Genomic DNA, 23322 nt, shown 5'->3' on the forward strand with positions numbered 1-23322 from the left:
GAACTCTATTTGCCACTTATAAGCCCAGCTCTGCATCCTGTCAATGCGTCATTGGCAAACTTACTAATCCATCCTTCCACTTCCTCATCCAAGTAATTTTTAAAACACAAAGAGCAGAGGTCCCAGAACAGATCCCTGCAGAACACCACTGGTTACCGAGCTCCAGGCTGAATAATTTCCATCTACTACCACCCTCTGTATTCTATCGGCCAGCCAATTCTGCATCCAGACAGCCAAATTTCCCTATATCCCATGCCTCCTAACTTTCTGAATGAGTCTACCACTTGGAACCTTACCAAACACCTTGCTAAAATCCAGGTGCACCACATCCACTGCTCTACCTTCAAGGTTTTTTGTCATATCCTCGAAGGATTCAGTAAGGCTTGTGAGGCATGACCTGCCCCCCTCACAAAGCCTTGTTGAGTATTGTTAATCAAACTCTGGTTTTCCAAGTAATCATAATAAGACTGACTGGTCTGTAGTTCTCAGGATTATCCTTATTCCCCTTCTTGAACAAGGGAATAACATTTGCCACCTTCCAATCATCTGGCATTACTCCAGTGGACAGTGAGGACGCAAAGATCATCGCCAAAAGCACAGCAATGTCTTCCCTCGCTTCCTGTAATAACTTGGGTATATCCCATCAGGCCCAGCAGACTTATCTATCCTTACGTTTTTCAAAATTTTCAGCACAACTTCCTTTTTAACATCAACCTGTTCGACCCTATCAATCTGTTTTGCACTATCCTCACAAACAGCAAGGTCCCTCTCAGTAGTGAATACTGAAGCTAAGTATTCATTAAGGACCTTCCCTACTTCCTCCAGCTCCAGGCACAAGTTCTCTCCACTATTCCTGATCAGTCCTACCCTCACTCTGGCCATCCTTTTGTTCCTCATATAAATGTAGAATGCCTTAGGCTTTTTCTTAATTCTACCCTCCAAGGCTTTTTCATGCCCCCTTCTAGCTCTCCTAAGTCCATTCTTCAGTTTCTTCCTGGCCACCTCTAGAGCCTGTCTCATCATTGCTTCCTCAACCTTAAGCTAGCTTCTTTCTTCCTCTTGACTAGATGTTCCACATCCCTTGTCACCCAAGATTCCTTCACCCTACCATCCCCTCCTTGCCTCAGTGCTGGATCGGTTTGTCCCACTATCAGCAAATGCTCCACATTTCTGTTGTGCCTTTTCCTGAGAACATCTGTTCCCAATTTAGGTGCCCCAGTTCCTGTCTAATAGTATTGCTTCTTGTACAGGTCAAACATTCCCCAGAGGTATCCACTTATCTGAAGCCCTCCCTCCTATAACAACCCCGCAGCTACATGCTCATCTGTACTCGCTCTCTGTTCTTAGCCTCACTTTTTGAAAACAAATATTGTTCTGCTCTCTCCTTATAGCTCCATAAGTTCCTGTGCTTCAGAAATTAATCAAGTCCTCGCTTAAAAATGCTTTATCCACTCCCTGTGGCTAAACTTTCCACATCACCTGCAGAAACATGCCTTTCCTCTTCATGACAACTTTAAATCCATTATTCGTCACTAACACCCTATCTTCAAAGAAAAAGTTCCAGCTTTACTGATCCCATCAAATTCTATTATCCGACTTCAACAATTTGTATTAAATTTCCTCTTACCCTTTCTCCTCCAATGGAAATAGCCCCAGTGACTCAAAGCATACCTCATAACTAGTGTTTATCATTCCTGGATTGATCATAAAGTTCAAAAACGAGGGGGTAAATAACATTAATTAGAACTTCCACTTTGTACAGATTATTATGGATCAAGTGTCTCTGAAGTATCACCATTTTGCAAATTTTTTTTACACCCCACTCTTCAGCCAAGATGACATGCCAAGTACTGTGCACTGCACCTGTGACCCTTTTACAGCCCTGTTATAATGGATAACTCACTAAATGTTTGAAGTGGGACGGGTGTGGGGGGGGAGATTTGGTTGTTTGCCTCAGTTCAGATTTTGTCATAAATGAAACACAGATGTCACAAAATGAGTCCCAGAGATAAAACATGCACAAGGTCTGCTTGCGAGTCATTGGCATAGTCACAGGAGCTCACTTATTAATCTTGCTCTGTCAGGGTGAGAGGCTGGTGAGGGAGAAAAAATAGGAACCTATCAGGAACCTCCAAGAATTTAGATCTACTTTGGGACAAGAAAAGGGAGCTAAAAAGATCACAAGACTGCACACACCCAAATATAAGGGAAAGTTCAGTGACAAAAGATCAAACCAACTACATTGGCAAGTAATATACTGTTAAGAAATACACAGAAAGTACTTTGTTTAGAACGTCCATTTTCATGCTAAGATCAAGCTATTCATCTAAACTCCAACCAAATGGCACAACAAGCATCTGAATCATACAAAAAAAGAGATTTTGTCCTGTCACATCTTATATTTTAAAAGCTCTCAGTTAAGAAACTAAATGCTGTTCTTAACTTCAAGAGAAGGAAGACTAAGGTACAAATTGGGAATAAAGATAAGCTTAGAACTAAGGTAATAGAGCACATTTTCACAGTGGTTAAAATTTAGAATAATCTCTGGGTAGAGGACATTCTACGGGCAGTTAGATATTGGGCCTGTAGACAGGGTTCTATGAAAGGATGACTTAGCCTTAAGATTTCCTTCATCTGAGCTGATCTTTCTGATCTCACCAAGATTGAAATAAAGTGCCGGAGCACAGTTGATCTTCCTTTACTGACTATTACTTCCATCAAGTGTTCAATTAAGTTCAAGGGCTTTCAAATATCACTTTTACAGAGCCTTTGGAATGCAATGCGTTTGCATCCACTCACATAACATTCCAGTAATACAGGAATGCCACAATCAATAGGTGAACAAAAGACTTGAGTCCACTGAATGCACATTCAATGATCCTAGTTATCATATGATACAAAGGTAAAGAGCTATTGACTATGCAGAGAAACCTATCTCCATCCATTTCAAAACAAGTGCTACAGGACTGTCGATACCAATTGGTGCACTGTGCTTGCACTGACCTTTCAAATAAGCATTATTACCCAGTGCCAGTCTTCTGCAATGTCCACACTTCCAAGCAGTAAATTCTACACTCCAACTACTCACTTTGTGAAAAAGTTCTCATATCGTATTTATTCCATTTGTAAATCAATTGATGACATCTCATTCTTGTGATGTTTACAAGGGGGAACGTTTCTATCCAGCCTGGCCTCTTAGCTTTCTTCTCCCCAAAGAGAAAGTCCCAACTTCAAGCTATCCTCATTACTGAAGATTCTCATCCCAATTTTCTTCAATCTTTCTCTATCAACCTGTCTACAAGTGATCCAGACATGAGAGAAACCCCTAGTGTGGAGAATTTGGAAAGTATAGGCCCAAAGCACACTACACTCACTTTGGGCAAATTATCATTTAAGTTTGTTGTGTTGCTTGAAGGAATGGAGCGAAGTGCCTCCTGCTTTACGACGTTGTAGATTTCAGTTACCTCACCAATGAAGCTTCCTCTCAGTGGGGGTGAGGTTATTGAGAACTTTTTCATTCCTGACGTAGTGCCTGCCAGCCTATAGCAGAACGTGGACAACATGCAGACTTGGGTTGGCAATTGACAGACAAATATCATATCAAATACTGTCCACCTCCAACAACAGGTCCAACATCTGTTAACCTTGAACAACACTCACACATCATCAGGGACCATTTGAATGTGCCACTGATGATCAGTAGCTAGCATCACAACCCCAAAGGCAAATTAGAAATGGCTTTACCAGTGCCATTACCATATCCAGTGAATGAACTAAAATCAAATAGTCAGACTGGATCAGACCAACATTGTGATGATGAGAACAGAACAGAAGCTGAAAACCTAACTTACCAAAGTGTCATTCAACCAGATGCAAGGCTTAAGTTACGAAAATGATTTAAATTTTAAAAATCACCTCACTGAAATGGACCTAGCTCAACAATTTGTATATTTGACTGATTAGTGTCACGAATGCAATACCTACACTCTATCACTAATACATCATTTGTGTGTATTATTTGCACCATCAAGTCCACCAGTTCAGTGAAGTTACTCTCTCAGCTCTGCAATCTCAATATTAAACAATTCAAGAACAGCAAAAGTGCTACATTGTCGCACTCCATCCTAATATGGAAGTCTATTACCATTCCTTAATTTGTCTGGATTGAATTAAAGCACAGGTTTCACAGAATCCATCTACTATCAATCCAGAAAACAACAAAGCATTTATTCATGGCAAAGGAAAAGTCCCCATAGTCTCAGAGGACCATGGGATTGTTCTTTCATTACAGAGAGGTTAAAATATCACCAGTTGTCTCAGGGTCACCATGTCCAGGCAAGTAGCAAGGTTGAGAAGGTGGGACATTGTTGGTGACCTCAGTCAGTATAAGAATTGAACACGTTGTTGCTGTTATTCAATCACAAGCCAGCCAACTGAGGTAATTTATTAACTGCATCACTCACCAGTTACAATTATTTTCCAAAGCCCACCTTAATACTATTCACACGCCTCAGTTAGATCTGAAAATTATACAGCGCATTCACGTGATGAAAAACCCAAGGTGAGGACAGAGTTAAAAAACAAGCCCCAAGGAAATTCAGCAAGGTACAAGGGACAGGGTCCAGTGGTCACAACATTTGTCCAGCAACTCCAAGATTAGGAATTCAACTTCTACAATTACAAAAGATAGTCAGAGAAATTCAAGTGGTTCATTTCTATCTTTTGGGAGAAGGAAAGCTGCCATGTTTTGTGATCTAGCTGACATGGGACCAAGACCACACAATGATGGAAATGTGTTGCTGGAAAAGCGCAGCAGGTCAGGCAGCATCTAGGGAACAGGAGAATCGACGTTTCGGGCATTAGCCCTTCTTCTTCGGGCTAATGCCCGAAACGTCGATTCTCCTGTTCCCTAGATGCTGCCTGACCTGCTGCGCTTTTCCAGCAACACATTTCCATCTCTGATCTCCAGCATCTGCAGACCTCACTTTCTCCTCCAAGACCACACAATACCAGGTTGACTCCAGCACTTACTTGGGAGTTGGACAATAAATATTACATTGCCATGGCACTTGTGTCACAGGAGCTGATTTTTTTTTATGAAAATGCTACGCCATCATATCACAGCATGAAAATATTTCTCTTTTGAAAAAAAATGGTACAAATCCTAAAATATATTCACACGTGAATAGTATTATAAAATTATTGGGAATGCGAGGGCCTAGTGGTATTATCGCTGGACTGTTAATAGAGACGCAGATAATGTTCAAAACCACCATGGCAGACAATGGAATCTGAATTCAATAAAAATCTGGAATTGATAGTCTAATGATGACCATGAATCCATTGTCAATTGTTCACTCATGTCCTCCAGGGAAGGAAGCTGCCATCCTTACCTGGTCTGGTCTGCATGTGAATCCAGACCCACAGCAATGTGGTTGACTCTTAACTGCCCCCTGGGTAATTAGGGATGGGCTATTAATGCTGCCTGGCCAGTGACACCCTCATCACATGAATGAATTTATTAATAAGCAAGACGAACTATTTAAATTATATTCAACAAAAATCAATCAAGATTTTGCAGGTAATTCTCATTCTCAAAGAAGCTTGCATTTTCAGTATTAGTTTCTCATTCAGGAGAAAACAGACCTTTTTGATAATGTCTTGTCCAAATTGTGAATAGAGAAAAGCAGCCAGCTGAATAACTCCATTGTCCTTACCTCCTGCTCTGAGGGATTAGATGAAGAGATGCAAAAGTCAAAACCCATGATTTTCCAGGCGCCACTTTTATTCAAAATGATATTCTCTGGCGTCAGATTACCATGAATCATTTTCACACTGCTGTGTAGAAAGGACAAGGCTTCGCAAACCTACAGATTAAAGAAGGATGACATTACTATATTCCACAGTGCAATGTTAGAATACTGCCTTAACTAAATTAAGCTTGTGCACCATGCCATTTGTTACATTAGGGGCTGGTAGATTGGAAATATAGCAATAAGATACTCTGAAAAAGGACAAATCTGCAGACACAAGCTTGCTGACATTATGACCAGGTGAACATCAGAGAAAACATGACTCAAAGCTTAGCAAATTGACATTGAGAGGCTGTTGAAAATTGGTGCCCCCTTTAAACTTGCATTCACTTATCATTCCTATTTGTTGTTTCCTGTGCAGTGTGAGACCGCGTTTAACTGTGATACAATCGTAACTAGCCTTCTACTAGCATAATCAAAAGATTTATCAGGCACCACATTACCCTATTATGAGTGCAATATTTGTGAAAATAAGGTTTGTTCTTAGAAGAGTTGAAAAATAACCTTCAAATGGAGGTCGCTAAGGGGACAAGAATAATCTGACATCATGAATATTGGTTCCATGGTCATTCGCCAAAAGGATTCAGACAATTGATTGACACAGACTAAGTTACCAGCCCCTGGAAACTGGCTTCATCAACAAGTGCTCAGGGTAGACGTCAGTCCCCATCAGACAGTCCTCAAAGAGCTGTTTCTCAAGTTGGAAAATGGACAAGAAGGGAAGACTCAGAAGAGACCCTTATACCTTAGCTAGTGAGGAGGATGCTGCCTTCAAGGCTTTAACAAGACCAACACATTCCATGCCTCAAGCCTGTTATCATCTGCCAATACTGAACCACCCTAAGTGCTATGGTCGTATACTTTATCTGATTTCATAAAGTATCAGAAAATGCTGCTCTGTGCATATTCAATAAACAAGCATAAAATTTCAACAAATTGTTATTTTTATTAGGTAACTGTGATTACAAAACCCTAACTAACAAGGTTGCCACAGTGCATGGGACCATAAATGTGGAGAATCAAGTAAGTTTGAAGAAAGAATTTGCATTTCTAAAAACACTGTTCTTGCAACAACCCAGCCAATTAATTAGTTTCAACTGCAGGCATTGTTGGCTTCTAGATGAATTACACAGCCGATTTGCTCATATCAAGAATCCAAATACGGCAATCAGGTAAATGACCAACTTACAACAGCAAACACCTGCAGATGCTAGAAATATGAACAGAGAAGCTGCAAATATTTCACTTCTTACCTTGCAGTGTCCACACTGCTTCAGGGAGATGCAGTGGGAAAACCCAGTCAACACTTACCAGGGGCTTTTGTTTTAAATTGTAACCGTTCCAACAGAACACATAAATACTTGTTTTGTGCCTCATAAAAAGTTTTCAGAAGTGTTCCAAAACATCACAGCTAAAGCATTATTTTGAAGCACGCCTTTGTTATGCAATTGAATGCATTTCTGGCAACACACCTTTTAAGATGTTTTCAAACCAACCTGTTCAGAGATGTGAACCAAAGAATGACAGGGATGCTGGAAATTTGAAACAAAAACAAATTGCTGGAGAAACTCAGCAGATCTGGCAGCATCTGTGGAGAGAGAAACAGAGTTAACAGGCTCTGAAGAGTCACTGGACCCCAAGTATTAACACAAATTCCGTTTTTGTTCAGAGATGTTATGACACACATCTGGGGCAGGTGAGACCTGAATCCAGACCTACTGATCCAGAAGCAGAGGCACTATCACTGCACCACAAGAGTCCACGAATATGCTAATAAACATATATTTCAGATGGTGCTGACAGAGGACATAGGTACAACATCTTGCTCTACTCAGGCTAATGGCAGCCATGGCTCATTGGGTAGCACTCTGAACCAGTGAGCACAAAATGAAGGGTGACACTCCAGGCACTACTGAGACAGTGCTACATGATTGGCACTGCCATTTTTCAGTTGAAAGATTAAATTGAGGCCCTGTAAAAAAGATTCCCACAGCATTGTTTCAAAGAGGAGCAGGGAGTTCTGCTTATGTCTTGTCTAATATTAATTCAACCAATATCACTAAAACAGCATGGCCTGGTTACTTCTGGTTCTGGAGTGAAGTGGGATGCTGGCAATGTTTAAGTTGGCTGCAGAGTTTCCTACATTACAATAGTGCTATACTAATTCCTTTTCAGAATCTAACCACATGACTTAGGGTGAAACATTAAACCAAGTTTATGAATTTTTGTGATGCGAATGATACCGTGATACTGATATTCTAATTAATTCCCTTCCCTCAACTAACACTACCAAAAACGTTTTACAGTTCAATGCATTTGATTAAATGCTGCATTAAAACAATAACTGCTCTCTGCAGTAATTTACAGTGAAAAAAAATGGTATATTTCAGAGAGATTACATGTGACACAATGGGTGAAAGGCTACCTTTCTATTATTTGATCATGGGATCTCTGTTCCTGTACATTTTAATTCTCTTTGGAAAGAATAATTGCTGCTTTCTTGGACTTTGTGATTCATTGATTATTGTCTTTTTTAGGATATTGCATTTGTATGTAATTGTCAGGTTTAACATCAGAACAGAGTAACAATGGATAGGAGCCAATCACTGGATGAAACATTATACAGGTATTAGTTTGCAGTCTGATCACTTTATGAAACGTTACAAATGAACAACTGTATTCTTCACGCATGACACCTTTTCACTTTGTTAAAAGGAAACAGCAACAGGTCACTTGACAATGCAGAATCTGAATGTTAATGCTACAACAGAAATGTTGGTGAAGCTGTCCATCTCATACTTATCAGGACACTCAATAATGTTAATTTTCAAATAATCACATGAATGTATAATACAAGATGGGTACATTCTCTGGTAAACAAAAAGAATATGTGTATTTTTTGAATTTCCCACTAACTTGGACAGTTTTATCTATTCTTTCATGGATGTTGGTAGAGCTGGCAAGGCCAGCATTTGGTGCCCATCTGAAATTATTTTTTAACATTGTTGCTCACTGGGCCATTTCAGAGGCACTTAAGAGTTTACCGAATTATTGCGGACCTAGAACCACATATAGGCCAGACTGGAAAAGGAAAGTAAGTTTCTTTCCCTGAAGAGTAGTAATGTATCAGGTGGGATTTGCAACAAAGCATGACAATTGTTCACCATTAGTAACATTAGCTTTCAATTCTAGACTTTATTAATTTAAATTCTACCAGCTGCAAAGGTGGAATTTGAACTGTTTGACACTGTCTTCTCTGATGCCTCAGTCAATTAGTCATCTTGTGAACCAATCAGCTTCCTTTTTTCCAGTTGTATAGACTGTTATGAATGTTTGAAATTTGGCGTTTGTTCTGATGAGTGCCAGGTGAAAATCTTCAACAGTACATCTCTCGTTTCAGCAACAGAACACAAAATCCAGTTAAATTTTTGTGTAGGTTGATACCATATTAGTTGGCATTTCCTTATAGTGTCAACCTAGGCTCAGTGACAGCACTCTCTTCTCTGACCAAAATCATGCGCTCAAAGCCCAGGCCACAAATTTGAGACTATAATCTAGATTGGTATGAGTGTGCAGCACTGAGAAGATATCTTTTGAATAAGATAGCCCAAATGTGGTGGATGTAATGGATTCTCTGATGTGCTGGAAAGTCTGACTCCAGACCACAACAAGAAGGATGAGTTTGACTGGTTTTTCATATGACCCAACATGCCACTCAGTTCTAAGGTAATTAGGGATGGGCAACAATTGCTGGTCATAGAGTTACAGTATGGAAACAGACTTCAAGCCGACTAGTCCATGTCAACTATGTTTCCAACTAAACTAGTCCCACTTGTCTGCATTTCACCCATATCCTTCCAAACCTTGCTTCATGTATTGGAGTAGAAAAGTGTGGCGCTGGAAAAATACAACGGTTAGCCAGCATCTGAGGAGCAACGTTTCAGGCATAAGCCCTTCATCAGGAAGGGCTGATGCCTGATGAAGGTCTTATCCCCAAAATGTCGACTCTCCTGCTCCTCGGATGCTGCCTGACTTGTTGTGCTTTTCCAGCACCACACGTTTCAACTCTGACTCTCCAGCATCTGCAGTCCTCTCTTTCTCTTTATTCATGTACCTGTCCATCCACCAGCACAAGCTCTGGCACTTCATTCCACATACGAACTAGTGTGTGTGTGTGAAAAAACGTTTTAATGAAGACAATGAAGAAGCTAAAATTAAGGCTTGAGAGTTGAATGTTGTATATCTACCTTTGCTTTATCATTGATGTGGTATGCTTATTTGAGATTTTTAACCCTCCATATTCTCTGCACTCCTGCAATACTGGACTTTTCTGCATCTGCAATTTCTTTCAGTGCTGGCTGTGCCCTCACCTACCGGGGCCTCACGCTCTGGAACCTGCTCCCTAAAACCTCTCCTAGAACACAACCCTTAAAATCAAACTTTTTAAACTTTTCTCCTCTCACCTTGAAAATATGTCCCCTCATCTTGAACTCCTCCATCATAAGGAAAAGGCCTTTGTTATTTACCCTATCTTTATCCCTCATGATTTTATAAATCTGTACAAGGTCACCCCCTCAACCTCCTACGAACCAGGGAAAAGGTTCCAACCTACTATAGCACAAACCCTCCGTTCCTGGCAACATCCCAGTAAGTTCTTTCTCAACTCTTTCAAATCTAATAATATCCTTCCTACAGCAGGGTGAGCAGAACTGCACACAGTATTCCAGAGGAAGCTTCGCCATCATCTTGTCGAACCTCAACACGATGTCCCAACTCCTACATTCAAAGGTTTGAGCAATGAAGGTAAGCGTGCGAAACGCCTTCTTAGCCATCTTGTTGTCACCAATGACAACTTCCTATGAAAGGGATTCAACAGGTGATCTAGTCAGCATTTCACCTTCACCAAAATGTGAAGAATAATTCATTGATCATATAAGAGAAAGCAAGTTGGGTGTAGGAGAAAGAAAGGACATGTTCTGCTGGAGGGTGAGATTAAGTCAACTGGGATGAAGTTCAGGTGGAGTATAGGGCTGGGTTGCATGGCCTGTTAAAGTGCTGTGCAATTTTGTTGCTGTTTCTGGGTTTCCTTGTGCAAGCTGACTGTTACACTTGCCTATTTAACAACAATAAATTAACATTAGAATTACAATTATTAGCTCTGAAATGCTCTAGGACATTAAAAAAATTGCAATTACTTTCCTTTAACCAGTAATATGGCACATTCTAAAACTACTAACGATCACTGTTAAACGACTGACCTGAAAATGGGAAGAAAGGAGTTGAACAATATCATATTTTAGTCTGTGGATATGGTCGTGTGAAGCACCATGCATGTTTATAGAACTATAGGACAATTAGCAATTTTGTGAACTGGAGATTGGCCAGTTAAAGCAGCAGGTTGAGGCAGACATGCAGGACATGCAGCAATTATTGCACCAATATAACTCTTGAACAAATGTACTGGCAATTCACCTGCAACAAACCGAATTTGATTTCCACATCATAAAGCTGGTGCTCTTTAATTTCTGCAGGTGTAGGACATGGTAGGTGGTCGTAACAACCTAGGACATTGGCTAAACTTGCAAAAACAGGCTCCGTGCAAAAGGCTAAACAATCTCTGTAAAAAAAAAAGAATCAGTTAAATCAAAAATAAACATTAGTTTGTAAAAACAAGTTAATGTTCATTGTTGGTCATGAAAACAAGTAGTATCAAAATTCTGGTACCTCGACTCCTCTAAAGGATGCTGCACTGTCAGTAGGCGTGGGTGTCTCAGCCTGGTGAGCTGTTGCACACCTTTTTTCAGTAAATCAATGATGTGATCCTTTTCAAATTTTTGATATTTCTCAATTAATTTTTTATCAAAAACAAATACAGCTACCTCCTGAAAAATGAAAAGACAATGAAGAAACTAGGATCAATGCTTGAGAATTGAAATGTTGTACATCTACCTTCACTTTATCATCGATGTGGTCTGCTGATTTGAGACTTTTCCAACTGAACCCTCCTTGTTCTCTGCACTCCTGCAATACTGGACTTTTCTCCATCTACACTTTCTTTCAGTGCTGGCTGTGCCCTCACCGACTGGGGCCTCACGCTCTGGAACCTGCTCCCTAAAACCAAGCTTTGCATCATGTGCCCAAAATTATCCCATTGCATAGCTCAATGTCAGATTTTGTCTGATTATTCGGTTTCTCTCAAGTGCTTCAGGGAGTTTACTATGTTAAAGCACTCCATCAAACACGTCATGTTACTTCTGAACCATCAAGGAGGAATTTGAAACCATACACTTCCATTTTGTTCAGTAGAAATTTTGCAAGGAGAATTTCCCTGATAGCATTGCTATGTAGTAATTGAGCATTCTGTTGGTGTGTTAATACATGGCACAAAGACTTATGACTTGATTGTTGGGTTAGGTCCTAAGCAGGGTAGCTGTGTAACAAAAATGTAAAAGCCGGAATGCAACTCAGTACTGAAGCTGGTCATGCTTGGAGCACAATTAAAGGCGACATCATGAGGCACTAATTAATTCTCAGGGTCCTGTATAATGCTGATGATTAAGTAATCAACAGGCAGTCTCAATAGAGTGGTTTGAATTGAAAACTAAAATGACCCATACGTCATTCCATACGCAGATAGGCTGAAGAGAAAAAGCTAAGAAATTCAATAGAGACACTGTAGAAGGATGAACACAAATAAAGATAACTAAGCTACAAGCATACAATTTTAGGGATAATAAAAATGAAAGCAATGAATTCACTGGATTTATTGTCAACATTAGACCACAGCAGGAGCACAGTGTGAGGTTCAGAATATCTCATTGTAACAAAAATCCAGAGGTCATGGAAAGCACAAAGCAAAGTAGTATTGGAACAATGCCAGCAAAGGGAGTTTACATTTGAAAGTTGTTTATGCAGTGTGCCTCTGCAAATCCCAAAGCACTCTATAGCTAATGAGGTATCTTCAAAACCTGCAATCACTCATGAAAAGTGGGAAACAGGTCAACAAATTTGCTCTCAGCCAGTTCCCACAAAGAGCATGTGCTAATGACCAGATCATCTTTTTTAATGAAAGCTGAGGTATTAATTAGATTAGATTACTAGATTACATTAGTGGAAACAGGCCCTTCGGCCGAACAAGTCCACACCGACCCACCGAAGCACAACCCACCCATACCCCTACATTAAACCGGAGCACCCGGAGGAAACCCACACAGCCACGGGGAGAACGTGCAAACTCCATACAGTCAGTCGCCTGAGGCGGGAATTGAACCCAGATCTCTGGCTCTGTGAGGCAGCAGTGCTAACCACTGTACCACCCACAATTATTAGTGGCATGAGGGATAGAGACTCTATTCTTCTTTGAAACAGTGCTGTGGGGTCTTTTAAATTGCCCTCACAAAGTGGACCCAAACTTCAACTTGTATTTACATAGCACATGGAGATGCCATGTGCTATGTTACTAGATCTTATACACTCGATGTCATTCACTGAACTCAAGGAACTAGAAGCCACAACCGCCAGACTTACAGGAAAGTGCTAAACACTAAGCCGCACTTGCATGTACAATAGATGGTCTACACAATACCACATTTCACACTATGTCAAATAAAAGTGCAAGTTCGAATAATTTTCATTATGGTAGATAGCACCCTATTCCACAGAATCCAGATGTGAACAGCCAAGTACAAGTCAGCAAGTGTTGGTAATGCACCTAAACACCACCTAAAGTAAGTTTTCTCAATGGAACGCAGTGAACACCTTGACAGCACTGGCTCTCAGGTGATAGCTGTCTTGCTTCACAGTCCAAGACTGCCAGTTCAAAACCTGATCCAGAGAAACAAAAATAATCGAAGTTGACATTCTAGGGTAGTACTGAAGGAAACGTGCGCTGTCAGGGGGTTGATGCTGAGGGAGCACCACACTGTTGGAAGCACAGAACTGAAGAAATGCTGTACTATCCAACTGACTTTGAAATAGAAATTAAATGTGTTCCAACATTCTAACATTAAAAACAAAATACTGTGGCCACTGGAAATCTGAAATATCAACAGAAAATGCTGAAATACCAAGTAGCCTAATCTGATGTAAGTCCATTAACGCTCAACATTAACTCTGTTGTTTTCTCCATAGGTGCTGTCAAACATGCTGAGTATTTCCAGCACTTCCAGCTTTCATTCCTGTATTCTAAGATGGATGTAACCACATGAGTCAAATTCAAGCATGAGATTAGGAGCCCTCTCCAGCTTCTTCAATTGACATCCCAAAAAAATCAAATTACCTGACCTTTCTCACATTACTGCTTCTCAATTTGCTATGTGCATCTTGACTCCCAACTTTCCTTTATTACAGTAATGACCATACTTCAAAAATATTTAATTGGCTACAAAATATTTTGGAGAGTCCCGTGGTCATGAAAGGTGCTATATTAATGCAAGTTATATTTTCTCCTGCCCACAATTCACTAATTGCTTCACTACTTCATCAAATGTGACTATCCAACATCTTAACATCCCGTCAACTGTCTGGTCTCTGTAATTATGTGGTGTTCTTTCCTAAAATAGCTTCATAAAGTCAAAATACTTAACCAATGCTGCATCGATGGCCATTTAATGAAGATCATTTCCACTGACACCATTTCAAAAATTCAAATGCTGTTGCTATGGTGTACAATAACTAGGTCTATTAAATATTAACTGTCATGAATTAGCAGTTTTTCATCTGGCGAGGCTATTTGTCAAACTTGACCTTTGGACTGGAATTTATTTTAGACTTTACAGAAGAAATGTTATGTCTTCTTTTAAATTTGAAGCAGCCAGTTTTGACGAAGGGTCACTGGACCGGAAGTGTTAAATCTACTTTCTCTTCACAGATGCTGGCAGATCTGCTGAATTTTTACAGAGAAGGTTGGATATAATCACGAACACCAGCTAGCCACAAAAAGACACGACCCTCTCTCCCTCGTAGCCCTACACACGGATGAAAAAAACCACCATTTCAACTGGGACAGCACATCTATCCTGGGACAGGCTAATCAAAGACATGCCAGAGAACTCCTAGAGGCCTGGCACTCCAACCACAACGCCATAAACAAACACATACCTAGCCAGGTAATGAAACGTCTGGATATCAAACCTACAGCTTAGCGAGCAAACCTACACCCTATATAATCACTATCAGAGCAAATGGGCAGCCCATTTTACACCTCTCTCCTTTTACATTTTCATTTCATGTTTGTCACCAAGATGTACAATAGGAAAAGCAATTTGCTAATGTTCACCTCACAGACTGTGCAAAGTTGAGTCTTCCCAGATAACTCTCTACCTAAGCCAGACTGACCTCACATGGAAGCAAAATATTCTTGACGCTAGAAATCAGAAATAAAGACACAAAATGGCACTGGAAATACTCGGGAGATCTGGCACCTGGAGCTAAAGGTTTCAAGTCTGCCGTCTTTCAACAGAAAATTGTGATGAAAGGTGAAAGACCTGCAACATTCAGTCCGTTTCCCTGTGAACTGACGTTGCTAAACCCTGCTGAATATTCTCAGCATTTTTGGCTTTTATTTCTTACTTTAAACTAGGTCATTTATAAGACAGCACAACAGAAACTTCCTTTCAACTAAGAAATTCTTCTGGCTAAAATGCATCAGAATATGTTTTAAGTTGTTCTTAGAATCTGTATTACCTGTTTGGTTGACTTTTTCACACCATGAAAGACCTTCCAGGTCATTCCTGGCCCAGCACTTGCCATGTGCCGCCCAACTTCAAACTCCCTTGTGACAGGGTTACCCATGACTGCACTGGTAACATCTGCTGTTACCTTAGTAACAGTACTCTTCAGTTTATTTAGCATTGACTCCATTGTTTCAGATGAAGTTTACCTGCAAAAAAAAAGATAAAGAACAGGAAATCAGCAAAAGAGAAAAAACCTTCCACATATTTTCTTTGTTGTAGAGGTGTGGTTGCCACCAGCAGGATCATTTTTGATTTCAATCACTGGTCAGTAGAGGAAATTCTGAGTAACGTCTAGTAAGCTTCCTTCAGGAATTATTTTTACAACTTACTCTATTAGGAAAGGTTTGACCACATGGAGGTTTCCTGCTGGTTCCCTCTCCTTAACTAACAGGGGTTGTGCTCACAGGTCAGAAGGCTGAGGGGAGATTTGTTACAGCTGTTTAGAATTGTAAAAGGTCTGGGACAGATACAATTCCCAGGGGCAAAACGTTCAAGAACACAGGGCACTGATTAAAGGTGACGATCAAGAATCAAAGGTTTCAAACATTTCAAGTGGCCAAATACCTTTCAGTTACATGTAAAAAAAAATCCATTGAACCACAGAGGAATTCTGCCTTGTTCAACAGTGAATATTCATACCTCAACTTCACAAAGCAGAAGTTTTTAAAATTACATTGCTGTTTGTGGAGCCTGTGTATGAGACTGAATGCTGTATAAATTAGATTACATTTCAAAAGTACTGCATTTGTTCAGTGGTGTCCTTAGCTTAAGAAAGATGCTATCTTAACACAAGTTCTATCCTTCTTTAAAAAAAGACAAGAGGTGAATCTACCACAGCACATGGATTGCAGCAGTTGAGGAAGGCAGCTCACCACCACCAAAGGTAACTAGAGACAAGTAACAAATGCTGACCCAGTCACTGAAGCCCACATTCCATCAGTGAATAAAATAAAAGCCTGACTGAAGACTACAAACCTTTGTAAAAAGCAGAGGCAGGCTAAATAAAAAAGGTAATATTCTGTTATGGACTAGGCCAGACCACTCAGAACATTCTTAAGCAGGCAGCCCAGACCATAACTTTGTAATTTGTTTCAGTAAGTGTATAGTGAAAATTACGTGGAATAATTTTGCTAGGTTAACCACCAGGTTTTAAAACAGACAAAAATTTATTCACAAAGTTACACAATGAAACACCAAGAACAGAAATAAAGAATCCCTACAGAACTCATTCTACTCAAACAAGACTTAATTATGCTGTACCAAATATACACAACAGTCCCAACAAAAAAAACAGTAAAAATGGAACAAATGTTTACAGGTTCAGGTTAGAAAGGCAGAAGGAGAGAGAGTTTCGCAGCCTGTTTCCACACAGCTGAACTCCTAACTAGTTCTTGACTGAACTGCTCAGCTAGAGAGCTGACCACTCCCCTTTCATTATACAGGTCACTTCTAAATCATGACCACTTTCGCCTGAAGTCTCATCTGTTAACATATAAACAAAAAACATCCTTTTTACATCGCTGTACCAAACTAGCCACCTTGGAGCCGGGGGCTGTTTATGACCCTCTGAAAAAAAACCAAGGACACAGTAACCTTGAGAAAAGGAACAGCTTTTAGAAAAAGTGACCAGCTTTGTGACAATTCAAAGAGATTAAAAGATTGTATGATTTTTCTGAACCTTAAATGTAATCAACCCAAAACTCAGAAGCCAACCCATTCCACGAGATCAGCTCACTTCAGGAATGACACTTCCACTGTCCCAGTGCAGGAACAGTGAAATGGAGTGTTGGAATGGGCATTTCGGCTACAAAAGGCCTTTTACTTTGAAGGATTTCTGAGCCACAATATCATTTACAATACGGGGTGGTTATTCAATCAATCAAATCCAATTCCATAGACTGCTCTCAATCAGTTGCACTCCTCTACCCCATCCCCATAACTATCCCAATAAATAAGTTTATTTCCTTCAAGAGTCCATACAGTTTTCTTCTGAAATCATTCATCATTTCCCCTTCAATCACTCTCATGGGCCCACAGTTCTGGGTCATTAAAAATATCACTACTGCCTCCTTCATCTTTTTGTTAAATCTTTGTCGTCCTCCGTGTTCCTTTAATGAATGGGAAGAGCTTTGCTTTGTCCACCTTATCTAAACCTGTTAATAATCTCTGACCACATGAAATCATGGCTCCATGGGGAACAACCTGAGCCTCTCTAACATAACCTTGCAAATAAAGTCTCCATGCCATGCTCCATTTTGCTAAATCACTTCTGCATCTTCTCAATGACCCATCCAAAATCAGTGTGACTAACATTGAAAGCTGTTTTTCCAGTTGAGCTTTCTTAAGTATCAGCATCATGGAAGTCATTACTTGAGGCACACCTTTATCTCAAAACTAACATATTACAAAACCAATGAAGAATTTCACAGTCACAGTTTTAATCAACTGCATTGTACTCATTTTTTAAAAATGTTCAGTACCAGGAAAATAAAGATTGCAAAACAAATACAAAGTAGAACACAGTTTCAATATGAATATCAATTTCAAAGCACTAACTACACTGAATGCTCGTAATGTTGGCATCTCTACATTTGAGGAAACCAATTACAGATTAGGCAAGGGTTTTTCTGAACAGCTCCATTATATTTGCAGCTGTTGTACTTATTTCAATCAACCTGTCCAAATAAGTTATGACATACCTTCGGAGCAGGGAGGATTGAACGTTTTGGCCCACGGCTAGGGACATTATCACTTGGCCATAAGATCCTCCATAACTGTGGCAGAGCAGAGCACAGAGACAGGTCATTCAGTTCAGCTGGTCCATGCCACAGTTTATGTTCTACAGGAGCCTCCCTTTTCAACTAAGCCAATCAGTAAACCATTCTATACCTTCCTATTGCATGTGTTTATGAAGTAACATTCAAGCCACACAAGCGTCAAGCAATAAACCTTTCCATCAAAACAGTCAAACCATCCGTCCTTGACATTCAACAGCAATACCATTGTTGGAATTGCCCACTTTCAACAACCTTGGCATTACCATTGACTAGAAACTGAACTGGACTAGCCTTATGAAGGCTGTGGCTACAAAAGTAGGTCAAAGGCCATGAATTCTGTATTGTGGATCTCACCTCCTGTCTCCATAAAGACTGCCTAATATCTATATGTCATAAGTCAGGAGTGAGATGGATATTCCACATTTGCATGTATGAGCACAGTTCCAACAAGACTCAAGATGATTGACAGCATCCAGTAAAAAGCAGCTTCTTAACTGGCACCCATCACCTCCAACATCTATTCTAGTCACCACTGATGCTCAATGGCAGCAGTGTGCATCTTCCAGAAGATGCATTGCACTTGCTCACCAAGACTCCTCCAACAAACCAATGGCTTCCACCAACTTCAAACACAAGGTCAGCATATCCATGGGAACATCACCTCCCACACGTTCTCCCTCCAAACATTTCACCATTATGATTTGGAAATGAGTTGTTCCTTCACTGTCTCTGGGTCAAAATGCTGGTACTTGCTCCCTAATAGCATCCTAGGTGTCCCAAAAACCCAAACAATGCAGCAGCTCATCATCTTTGCCGGGGCATTAGGGATGGACAATAAATGCTGATCCACCCAATGATACCCAGATCCTGTGAACAAATAACGTTTCCCCTTGAATGCATTGCACTGATCACTGTCATCAGTTGTCTCTCACTTTAAGAGTAATTGTTGCTCAAGATCATGAAATTCTATAACCCTTCATATGGCTTAACAAGCTAATTCATGGCTCTCAGATCTCTGGTCACATAGGGCAGGACGTCCCAAGAAGCAATGAAATCGGAGGTGGTCAATTTGTCTCCTTTTCTTCCATGCCACTGCTGTGCCTCATTATTAAGAAATCGTGACTCAAAACGTGATGCAGCTTGAAATAACAGCTTAAAGTCAATGCTACCACACATCAGAATGTCCTTAAAGTGTTTTCTTTGTCCTCCCCTAGAAGATTATGCATTTGATGATTGAGAAAACAAGACCTGGCAGGAGACACATTTCAACCATCCCGACATGTGAATCCCACTGAATGTGAAGGATGTGGCAGAAGCACTGCTTATAGAATTCTCTAGCACTTGAATGCATTGAATCACAGTGCAAGTCTCACTGCAATTTAGGAGTGTGCTGATGACAACTGTTTTGCATACAAGGATTCTGTTGACTTGCAGGTGGTTCTGTGTCAAAATATTTGTTGCTGAGGTTTGAAGAAGGCTGAACTTATGCAGCTGTTACGGTCAGAAACCGCTCATCAATAGAGGCATTTTGAGAGAGATGGCTGTCAAGGTATGGGAAGGCTCAACATATTCCAGATTCTCTCCTTCAACAGACAGAGAAACTGTATATTGGATGACCAAATAGAGTTTTGTTTTGGTAATACTCAAGGACAGATCAAGTTTCCTGTGTGTAGAGATCGAAGGAGTTTTGTAGCTCTTGGGCAGAGTAGGCAATGATATGACAGAGGCAACTAAGATGAAAGTGTTTTCCCTTTAGAAGGTATTTAATACGATGCTAAAGCACAATTCATCTTTGATAGCCACTGCGTATACTGTAAAAAACATGGCGGCTATCATACAGACTTGTGTGACCCCGGGAGGATTCTAAGGAGTCGATATCAGATACCCAGTCAAAACAGTTGCAGTCAGGTCACCATGAAGCTATGGCGGGATTGTAAAGATGTTTCTTGGACATCCAAACTTTGCAGCATAATCCAGAGAATCTTGGAACTTACTTATTCAAATGTTTTGATCATATCAATGAGTGCAATGAAGAACTCCTGCACTGTTCCTGACATTTTTCTTGAACTTGTCTCACAGCAAAGGCAATGTCAGAGGCTCTTCTAGAAGGTCTAAGCCCACAAAATTTACTTATTGAATCATCAAAGACTTGCTTCAGAAAATAATCGTTTGGTTGGGGCATTTTGATGCATGGAAGGTGCCTTCTTAGATTAAGTTGAAGATGCACCCAGCAATTTAGAGATGAGCGCATTAGACATAGAATTTCATCACCAAATAATTATTCTTTGCCAAAGTTTTGATTAATCAATCATTACATTTGTGGCATTCATTCCCAAAATAGGGATGAAATTCAGTAATGTCTCAACATTGCCATGCATGTTGCTTTTCGAAGATGTTTCCACATAAGTTTAAGTTTACATCCAGGCTGTTGTTGCACAGCCTTAGTAAGAGCTCCATTGTGAGGGAGGTTAAAGCAACAATGAAATAAAAGCAAAATACCACAGATGCTGAAAATACTAAAAACAAAATTGTGTGAATCACTCAGAAGGAAAGAAAGATTTTTCTGACCTGGGCATCAGCTCCAGTTCTCTCCAAACAAAGACAGTGGATCCACGTTCTGTTGAACTTGATCACAAATTGTCTGGAGCCAACTGAAACAAGCTCCCATTCTTTGATATGCCAGCAAGAAGTCAGCTAAATCTCTACTACAAACCTACCTTCACTTGTTAACATTCCTACAGCAGCATACACAATAGTTGACCCAGACTTCCTGGGCCAGAGTTAGGGACACGTCCACTGCTACAAAACTCTCGCACCATAAGACTAGCCTCATTGTCAACCTTGCAAATAGATCCAAAGCAATTTGTTGATCACACAGGCTTGAAGTAAGGCACACCAAAGCTTCCTCTGGGTTGATGGCGACAATGATCAAATCATTGCTTCCTGTGTATCTCGCTTCCTGTGTATCTCACAAACGCATGAATAGCTCCACACCCTAAGAAGCACCCAGTGTACCTCCAATCACCCTGAGCACGCAAGGTGTGTCCAAGATTTGAGCAACAGGTGAAGCTACCACTTCACACTACTAATATGCACATGTGTTACTCTTCACTAACGGGATACAACTGTCAGGCCAAAAGATAATCCTGCCTACTGCAAAAATGAGTAATGTGACAGAGGAATTTCAGTGCCATTATGAAGTTGGTATGTAGGCCACATGCCCAAATAACTGATAGATCATATCAAACAGCATGCCACTTTGGCCTGTTGGATGCAGGCTATGTACTAACCATACATGACCAGCCCACATTTCCAAACTCAGAACTGATGTGAGAAATTATTCCTCAATTGGGCAACACTTACTGAACAATTCTGAAGGTGCTAAGAATTATATTACGAACCAATTCAAGAGTATCAGCAATATTGCTCACTTATACATCTTGGAAGCTACATTTATTTACATGAAGGCAATGTCTTTGGCAAACAAAAACACATTTTTTGCCTTCTTCCCAATTAAATAAAAGCTTTGAGTACATTGGGCGTGCAAGGCTGCACTGCTTCGATCAGGTTCCGTTTTCCAATCAAGTGGCATCCTTTTTCTCATACAACATAATTTGTTATCCTTTTCTGAGATCTGGCACTGGTAATTCTGATAAGTGCAAGATGAAAAACTTGAACAGAATATGTCTCACAGATGAGCAAAATCTAAGCCTTTGCTCTGTCCCAATTCACATATTCAGAATTGATAACCAACTGCAAATTCCAAGCTTTTATCACTTGATGAATTAAAAATGATCGATTAAAACATTTGTTTAAGAATGGTCTTGGCTTCCATTTTGTGTTCAAATGCAAACATGATGACACAATCAAATCAACTTCACAACACATCACAAATCAGGCAAATAAGACATGCACAACAAAGTACGATCGACATCCATGTCCTTTATCTTGCATCACAGGTGTAATTATAGAACTTCCTTAAATAAAGCTGCATCTGCTTAAGTGCCAGATCTCTCCTTGATTCCTTGACACTGTGATCCCATGTTGTACTCCAGCCCAAAGCCCAAAGGCCAACAAACTAAAAGAACTTTCATTTTACATCACACCTTTGATCACTTCTGGATGTCTCAACTGTTTAAAATCAATGAAGTACTTTTTGACATGTCGTCACCACAAAAATGTAGCCAATTTGTGCATGACAAGATCCCACAAGTATTAGTCCTCCAGTATTCTGTTTTCATGATGTTGCTTGAGAGATAAAAACAAGATAACACCCTCACATATCTCCAAAATAGCACAATGGAAGGCCTTGCTTTCATGACTCATTTAAAAAAGCAACACTTTTGAAGACACAACACTTCTTCAATACCACACTGAAGTGGGACTTTGGGCTTGCCTTCAGCCTGGGTCTTGCGCCTATGACCTCTGAAGCTGAGATGTGCATGGTGCTACACGGTGTCACGATCTGCAGTAAATCCCAAGTAAAGATCTGTGAGCCCCATCCTTGGTGACACTCACTTCCAATCAGGTCTGAGGCATTGCCCAGAGAACACTCTTACTTGAATCCCATACTGGGCCCTCAATCGTTGATGACATTTTCAAATTCCACTCAGATTCAAGATTAATTCTTAAATTTACCAAGAGCCCCAATCCCAATCTCTGACTCAAACCCTCTAATCCCACAGTCTACCTTCCCTATTTCACAGTCAGAAAACCCCCTCATTTCACTCGACACTATTCCCATTCTAACTCCAACACCCAACTATACTGTTAATCTCTGACCCAGTATTGCATTCTCACTGATTGATGTCACCCTATTCTCACTCTCTCATCCTTGCCCCCCTCACGTTCTCACTCGGTTCCTTGCACCAGCTCACATCCAAACTCTCTGATCCCTGCCCACCCTCCACATTCTCACTCTGATTCCTGCCCCCCTACCTCTCACTCTGATCCCTGTGCCCCCCCATTCTCATTCTCTGATCCCTGTGCCCCCCCACA

The 23322-nt window shown here is 40.4% G+C and overlaps 1 protein-coding gene across 3 annotated transcripts in view; it reads right to left on the reverse strand.

The window, feature by feature from the left end:
* Nucleotides 1-23322, reverse strand: part of scyl2 (SCY1 like pseudokinase 2) — a 58449-nt gene that overhangs the window by 32420 nt on the left and 2707 nt on the right. For 2 of the 3 annotated variants that reach the window (XM_043708760.1, XM_043708759.1), the window contains exons 2-5: nucleotides 15498-15693; nucleotides 11538-11695; nucleotides 11286-11430; nucleotides 5718-5867 (exon numbers count right to left, since the gene is read on the reverse strand). In XM_043708760.1, coding sequence (XP_043564695.1) covers nucleotides 5718-5867; nucleotides 11286-11430; nucleotides 11538-11695; nucleotides 15498-15674 — 630 coding nt within the window. In that variant the 5' untranslated portion in view covers nucleotides 15675-15693. Of the gene's footprint in view, nucleotides 1-5717; nucleotides 5868-7309; nucleotides 7327-11285; nucleotides 11431-11537; nucleotides 11696-15497; nucleotides 15694-23322 lie in introns of those variants that run through there. The other variant, XM_043708761.1, reaches the window with a different exon arrangement.

The sequence above is a fragment of the Chiloscyllium plagiosum genome, chromosome 19 (assembly GCF_004010195.1).
Source record: "Chiloscyllium plagiosum isolate BGI_BamShark_2017 chromosome 19, ASM401019v2, whole genome shotgun sequence".
Classification (NCBI taxonomy): domain Eukaryota; kingdom Metazoa; phylum Chordata; class Chondrichthyes; order Orectolobiformes; family Hemiscylliidae; genus Chiloscyllium; species Chiloscyllium plagiosum.